Here is a 7,824-nt window from a genome sequence, read left to right as displayed (position 1 = left end):
CTCCTTCTTCCAGTTGGATACGGTCTTTGCAATCTATTGGGTCTGGTTGGAGACTACCACTATCTGGCAAGCAGTGATGGAGCGTCGTGAGTTCGAGCGCGTAAAAACGTGCGATGTTAGGGCATCTCCCGTTATATCTCTTCATTTAACTATCGACTGTGGCTAATCCCCAAGGGAGTGATAAAGCCCTCGTGTAGATTCTATACGAATCCCTAAATGCCATGCCAGTGTAGTTTTGAATTTCTGTTTTCTTTTTCCTCCTCCCCCTCCATTTCGACCTTGTTGAAAAACGGCCCGTGTGGCCGAGCAAGCATTCGAATGAAAATAAAGACTTGACTTGACTTGACTTGACTTGAATGAGCTGTCTGAATCACTAGATGGTCCTAGATACCTAGTACTCTTTGTTTAATCCTAATTGTTCTAGTAGGTTCCGAAATGTCCCTTTTTTCTACAGTGTCCAAGTTCCAACATCTTGCCACGACTATAGCCTAGGAGTCGTGACACCCTCCCATCCTGCCGTCAAGAACTTCCGTACGATACTTCCCACAATGCTTTAATGCCGCACCTCGGTGCGAGACCCCAACAGTCAGCTGATAATAAAAATGGGGGACTTACTCTGGAGTGTGAAAAACGGGGATATAGACCTGGTCAAAGCTGCTATTGAACAACCGGTAGGTAACAACAACCATTTGAAGTCATCTTCCCAAGAATGCATCATACTTTGGCCTTTGGGAAAGCTGCTCGATTCTGTTTAGAGGGACAAACGAAGACTAAGACGAAGTAGCTTCCGGTAGAAAGTTACCACGCCCCGGAATCAGGCATGATTGTTCGACCAGTCACTTACTTCTGTGATACCAAGCCTTGGTGAGACCAAGGATTGGTGATACTAGTAAAAAGATTAAAATTTATGTTTTGAGTTAGCCGCTAACACTGTTGTCTTATGCAAATATGTAACAAGAAATATTCTTGTGCATCAATCAAGACGAAAATTATACACCGACAGGAAGTCATGAAATTTGTTGCAACAAAATTATACTGCACATTATTTCTTGACATCTAACATGCCAGGGAACATGGTCAAACCCTGTATCAGAATTAGTTAGCTGTAGAATCTCAGATTGAAGCTCTAAAGTCGAGTGAAGGTAAGACTTGAAAGTTTTGCTCACATTCTACTTTATCTTATTATCATCATCATATTTGTTGCCCCCAGATTGAGATGACCCCACAAGCCTGGCACGGTAAGACTCAACAGTGGGAGCCGTCACAACCGTGCCAGGCAGGGCATTCCACTGGGGAATGGTACGGGGGAAATGTAGCCTGGATGCCAGACCCCTAAACTCTAAAATATCTATCGCCCCACACGATAGATATTTTAGAGTTTGGGGGTCTGGCATCCAGGCTAGGGGAAATGTTGTGCACCAAAATGTTTTCTGTGCACCTAAATTTTTAGTCTAGCCTTTAGGTGCTCCAGTGCACCTATTCTCACAAACTTTTGGATTTCTAGCCCTGCTCTACTGTTTTATGTGGTAGCAAACTACTAGTACATTCATATTATGAGAATTTAGACATTTTCAGTCAGCAGTACATATAGCTTGCTACTGTGGGAATTGTGAAAAACATTAATTGAGAGTGTTCCAGAATTGTATTTTAGTGTCATCACAAGATACTTGCACGAGGCGAGTAGTACAGTCTCCTGGCTCCCGGGAATCAAACCCTGGCCGCCAGCTCACAAACCCAACGATTTTACCACAAGGCTTTAATTTAAAGGTCCGGACCAGTTAGACTGGTCAGTAAGTGGCGCTTGACCCACACTGTTACACAGTCAATGATGATGTCTTGGATTTTTCTAGGGATTTGATGTCAACTCGGAAATTGGAGGTCGCCCACCCATTCATTATGCAGCGGACTACGGGCAGCTGGAGGTCATCCAGGTCCTGCTGGCCAAAGGTGCTGATGTGAATGTAAGTGACCACCCTGTTGGACATCAAGGTTTTTTCTAAAAAGGGGACTAGAGGCGCTGTGCCATCATGCTCTAACCACATGCCCCCTTACCCTGGGGAGCAGAATCTCTGACAAGCATAAAATTAGGGTATTACCATCCTCCTATGCAGGGTTATTCCACAGCTTAGACAGGCCTTGCATTACAGGTGCTTAACCAGCTTCAGAATTTAACTATTGGGGGCAGTGCTCTAACTAACCAGCTGTCAGCCAATCAGAGAAATTGCCACTCTGTTGTACAAAGCGAAAGGCCTGGTCATCAATATTCAAAAGCTAGACAAACGGCCAGTCTGCAACCTGGCTCAAAAAAAGTATTTTGCAGCCTGAACGGCATATAACATTCAGTGACAGTCCTTTCTGCATTCAAACTTTATAGTACCAGGGTGCCAAATTTTACATCAGTTGGATCCGTTGGTAGAGGACAACCACGGCTCCACCGCATACTGACCAAACATACTAGATAAGGAAATTAAAGTCACATAAACAAATAGGTTTTCTGTCAACACTGCGCCGGGCACTACTTGTCAATCATATTGGAAATTTGCTGTCTGGACGCATACTGCTGCGTACCAGTACTGGACTTGTTTCAGTCCAAAAGTTAAAAAAAACACAAAACGTCAAGAACCGGTACTGGACTTGTAAAAATAACTAGCACTTATGTACATCCTCTATTTGGTTATAAACTATCTTAACCTTCCATGGATCACAAAATTTTTGAGGGAAGAGACGCAAAACATTTATTATGCTATGTTTTTGGATTCTGATATGGTGGCCATTACAAGTCGGGAAGTCTTGTTAGCAGTGACGTCAAGGGAACCTAGCGATGTGATTGGCTTAGCCATTGCGTGGGTCACATGTTCCCAGTGGGCGCCATATTGGATATCTAACAAAGTCTTTGTTAAGCCTTCAGCCCAGCGTGCGTTGCTCCTCGCAAGTGACAGGTCAGGTAAGCACAATGCCGTGGCGTACCGGCAGTAAAGTATGGGACCATGTGATGAAGCTGCCTCTTGATAGAGCAAAGTGCGAGCTGTGTACGAAAGTCATCCAGTGTGGCGGGGGAACGTCAAATATAGCAAGGCACTTGAGACGTCACCTCGGCATAGAGACAATCCGACATGCTGCATCGGCCACATAATGTGACAGCGATGTTTGGGTGTCGGTCTGGACTTACTCCAGAACCTGAATGTGGGTTTTTGTACGCAGCACTATGGATGCTGCTGATTGGCTTGTGCCAAATAAGACAAGCTCATTGATATTTATGAGCAAGACACCCCCAATAGTAAGACTGTGAGGCTGGATCAGCATGGCTAATTTAAGGCTTGTGTATGTGTGGAATAGCCCTGCATAGGAAGATGGGGTGAACCAAGGAGGTTTTATACTGAAAGTAAAATTGATAACGATCCAGTTCAGCTCAAGAGCAATATGCTTCCACTGGCTGTGACAGAGGAGACAGATGCTATGTACAGTTTTTTTACAGGTTCATTGTTTTTTATTTATCAATGTATACCGGGGATATTCCCCTAGCTCTTTTTGACAAGCACAATAAACAATAAACAGTGTACTACGACTTAATGTCCTATCCTAAGGACTGCAATCCTTCCTGGTCGCGCGCATGTCAGATGAGCAACACAGCCGGAATCAAACTCACGAGGGCCTGCTTTCAGAGGCAGGGCTGCTAACCACTGGAGTACTAGTATATATGCGCGCACGCTACCTTATGTATATGGGGTGTCCTTGCTTACAGATGAGGAAACAATTGTTGTTGAAGGTATTTGGTGATGAGAGTTATTCTTTCTCCACTGCAGAAGGTAGACAAACATGGCATCTCTGCGGTCCTGGCAGCTATATGGGAAGGGCACACTGCATGTGTCAAGTATTTGTTGGAAAAGGTGAGCTTTCTTCAAGATTCTTCATACAAATAAGATGTCATATTCACCTCTGTGTAGATAGACGTTGTTTTCTGTTTGTGTTTCCGCAGTTATTTCCATATATAGGCATGTCTCACCACAGAGTGACAGGAAGTAAAGGGCAAAAGTTCAGAGTAATGGGAGTGACAGGAAGTGGGCTTCCTGTATTAGTTGATGGAGGAATATCTTGTAAACATTGTACTTTGTTGTTTATTACTAGTTGCTACAATTTACAACATGATATTGAAAGTGCCAGTGTCCTGGTGCATTTTAGTTTTTCATTGTTAAACTACCTGTTTGTTGGATCACTTAAACTGAAGGACATGAAGAAAAAACAGAATCCCTGTATTGACTGACATTATATTTACCTCCGGGAAGGAGGTCAGTGACCTACGACAGGAGTACTGACGTGTTTTTGTTTGTGTGTTCACAGCTAGCTATAACTCCAGATGCTTTTGATGGATTTGTTGTAATTTTGGTATGTTGGTAGTTATTGAGGTCCCGACAAAATGTGGCGATTTTGGGCACCATAGCAGTATTTTCAGGTTTTAATTATAGATCGTCACTCCCATCAGGTTTTCAGGACTGTTATTGGAAACACAACATTAATTTTCTTAAGCCTAATTACTACTGACCTTTATTTGACCTTCAGGGGGCCAGGAAAGACGGTAAAGCACCTGACGGGACCACATATTTGGACTGTGCGGAGAGTGAGGACATCAAAAATATGTTGAGATGAAGATCCTATAAACATCATACTTTGCACACTTTTGTAAGTGTTTTCTAGGTTATTATTTGGGCAAACATTAAATGTCCTCCCCCCCCCTGTAAAAAATATACCCTGCTACTGAAACAACAAGGAAACTTGCTGACCCATGTGCCACTAGGCACTACAAGGGTCTGAACGAACAAACTAAAAAAAAAAGGATCCCACCTCCCACCGTCTTTGCGTCAAGATACCATAAGTGGTCCTGTTCCTTTCAACTTGACCAATGACTTGACCAATGCTTCAAAATGTGTAAGATTACAAGATTTTCATGTTATAACGTTACAGGACTTGTCTCAGTCATGTAATATACGATAATAGCTTAGTGTGATGGTAACGTTATTGACCCACTTTCCTTCAGTGTATATGGTGTCATAAGGCATGGTTGGCTCCTATAACCACCTCATAAACCACTTTACTTGCTTCGCTCACTAGGTGGTTTATTCGGTGGTTATTGGAACCAACCATACCTTACGACACCATATACACTGAAGGGCAGGTCATTAGCCCTATTTTAGTACCTACCAGTTTCAGGAAGTTTCATGTAGTCGCTGACAATAGTTAACATTATCTTCTTTTTTTCCCACAGTGTCCCCCTACTACAGCAAACCATTCTAGACTCCAGTCTTTGGTCCAGTATCTACCTATATAAACCTGCTATACGTTATTCCCTTACATATTCCACTTGTGCTACATTTCTGTCAGAGCACATGTGAGATTGTGTGATCTGATGCTGTGTACGTTTCAAACAAAGAGTTTAGAAGCTTGGGTTTGGCAAAATTGCCTGCCTTTAAACTCACTTATGCAAAAACAATTAATTTTACCAGTGTGCCACAATGATAAATGGTCAGCAGCACTGGTGCATGCTACTTGCATGAATTATTTTGTAAACAGATAAGAGTACCTTAGAAGCAGGGATATTAGATGATGTACTTGTCACAAGTAAGAACACAAAGCAATCTTCGGTTTCAAATTGAAGCATGATGCTAGCCTGGTAACCATGCTATCGGGAGCTCCATGGTATCTCTACGTTGCTGGGAGTGCTGCCCGCCGGCCCAATTGATTTTTCAGTCTTTCAAGTTTCAATAACTTTGCTCCCAAGACGGCAGCAGTCAGAAAGGCAGGCTTCAAAGATAGGCTGTCAGGAAAAGGCTTGTGCTTCAAGGTTTAAAGACTAGGGATGATAAAACATGCCTAAGCCAGCCCTTGGAGAATGGTTACCAGGCTAGTGTGATGCCGGTGTCTGAATGCTGGACTTTGACCAAGGCCATGTTGGTTTGAGTATATGCGTGACATCTGCACGCCTGAAGTCAATTTTCGTTTCCGATAAAGTTCTTGACCATACTGTAAATCGTACGAAGCAACAGCAAAATCAGCAAATGTATGTCATAAGTATAGTAAAAGTAAAAATATCAGAAACGAATGCTAATGTCAAAGAATGCCAAAGTCAATTCCAAAGTGGAAGAAGATGTGAAAACAAAAACAAAGAATTTATTGTTCGGTAAACCTTCCTGACCACACTCGCATCAGTTTTGGGGTTCCCAGAGGGTGTCGTCCATATAATCGAATCAACATGGCCTAAATGGTGATGAATAACACCCAGGCTTAAGCTTGAATATTTTAGAAGTTTTTCTGTTTTTCTATCTGCAAATTATAGATTGCAACTGAAGCCTTCCCAAATGAAAACACTAAATGTGCTCTATGTCCAATATGATTATTCCACTCTGGTTTGAGTGCTCCATTATCTGTACATGTATCTTTCTATGCTTCTTGAAGCACACATGTAGAGAAGAGAGAACAACAATAAAACATGCCGACTGAGTTTGTGAGGTGTGTAATATGCTTGTCCTTACATGCTATAGATAATAAAGAAACTTTTACTGCTTGACGCTGACTTGTTTGTTGTCCAAAAAGAAGAGGAATTGGGATCAGAAAGAATTGTAAGCCTGGGGTTTACTTGTCCACTTCCAGATTAAGGTTCAGTGCCGTTATATCAGATCCACATTTTCATGTTTGATAAGTTTTGTGCCATGTGCCGATAAGCATATATAAGGAGTTTATAATCATTAAGATCTTTTTATGAATTGGGCAAGTATTTATATGCCCCCAGATCACATGTAAACTCAATACTTTAATTCAATCACGTCCCTGTAATCGACTTGTCACATTGGTGAAGAACGCTGTCTCTTTAGACCTAGGTGCTGGTTCACACTTCTGTATGAATGCTTGATATCTGTGTAAGAAATGGTGAACTTTTGTGTTTTTTTAACACGTACAACGGGGAGGGGGGCATGACTGATGGTGACTTTGATGACCGCCGCGAAGTAACAAAATCACAAAAACAGTTCTTCATCAGCTCCTACTCGGTCTTTTCTTTTAATGCAAATGCAACAATTCTTCTATTCAACAACACCTGACGCAGATTCCGTAAAACATGAAGAAAATTGCTATTGAATTTCGCATTGAAGATTGGCGACCTCATGTTTAGTCAAGAATCAGGATGTCAGGCTAGCTGTTTGGCCAGCTCCTCGGCTCTATCATGCCCCCAAGGAAATTTTACCACAGCCCCCCCCCCTTACTTAACTACGTCATGGTCTGTCAGAAGATGAAGTCGTAGAACTTCTGCAACAGGAAAAAGGTCCCATTGCACAAAAGCGTGATCATAACAAACCAAGGTATCATTTTGATGGACAATAAACTATCAGGGCACCGCCTGTTGAATATAGATAGCTTAGAAGTAAACAAGAGAAATGGACGTGAAATTGTCCCACGAATTCGAACAGGTAAATTTGGTTTAGATTTATATATGAATGAAGACCTTTATTGTGCATTCGTGCCCCGGATTATTGCTTCCAAGGAGGTTGCTTCCAAAGAAAATCTTTACCTAAATGGATCTATAATGACTATATCAGATCCGCTTTTTTCCACATTTGAAAAATATCGCGACACGTGCCAATATAGTTTTAATATTTAGACCGTTATATCTGAATGGGGCAAGTGTTGTATTTGTCCCCAGATCGCAAGTAAACGCTAACGCGTGGATCAGCCTACTTTTATTCAATCACGTGTCTCTAATTGGCGTGTTACGTTGTGAAGAACGTCGCATCTTTTGACCTAGGTGCTGTTTCACGCCTTCTGTATAAATATTTGATA

General features: G+C 42.1%; 1 protein-coding gene across 1 annotated transcript; it reads left to right on the top strand.

The window, feature by feature from the left end:
• The first annotated feature begins 538 nt into the window (after positions 1 to 538).
• LOC136431460 (myotrophin-like) lies at positions 539 to 6,493 on the top strand. The gene is made up of 5 exons (XM_066422841.1): positions 539 to 671; positions 1,851 to 1,961; positions 3,804 to 3,887; positions 4,558 to 4,677; positions 5,261 to 6,493. Exons 1-4 carry the CDS (start codon positions 603 to 605, stop codon positions 4,642 to 4,644), a joined length of 351 nt encoding a protein of 116 aa, XP_066278938.1. The 5' UTR covers positions 539 to 602; the 3' UTR covers positions 4,645 to 4,677; positions 5,261 to 6,493.
• Positions 6,494 to 7,824: the final 1,331 nt, after the last annotated feature.

The sequence above is a fragment of the Branchiostoma lanceolatum genome, chromosome 3 (genome assembly GCF_035083965.1).
Source record: "Branchiostoma lanceolatum isolate klBraLanc5 chromosome 3, klBraLanc5.hap2, whole genome shotgun sequence".
In the NCBI taxonomy this organism is placed as follows: domain Eukaryota; kingdom Metazoa; phylum Chordata; class Leptocardii; order Amphioxiformes; family Branchiostomatidae; genus Branchiostoma; species Branchiostoma lanceolatum.
This window is presented reverse-complemented; position numbering and strand designations above follow the sequence as displayed.

What these genes read in the sequence shown, in the direction of transcription:
- LOC136431460 (XM_066422841.1), top strand. Translation starts at nt 603, where the DNA reads ATGGGGGACTTACTCTGGAGTGTGAAAAACGGGGATATAGACCTGGTC. An exon ending in AAGCTGCTATTGAACAACCG is followed by an intron (nt 672 to 1,850) that starts GTAGGTAACAAC and finishes GGATTTTTCTAG; the next exon opens with GGATTTGATGTCAACTCGGA. An exon ending in CCAAAGGTGCTGATGTGAAT is followed by an intron (nt 1,962 to 3,803) that starts GTAAGTGACCAC and finishes TCTCCACTGCAG; the next exon opens with AAGGTAGACAAACATGGCAT.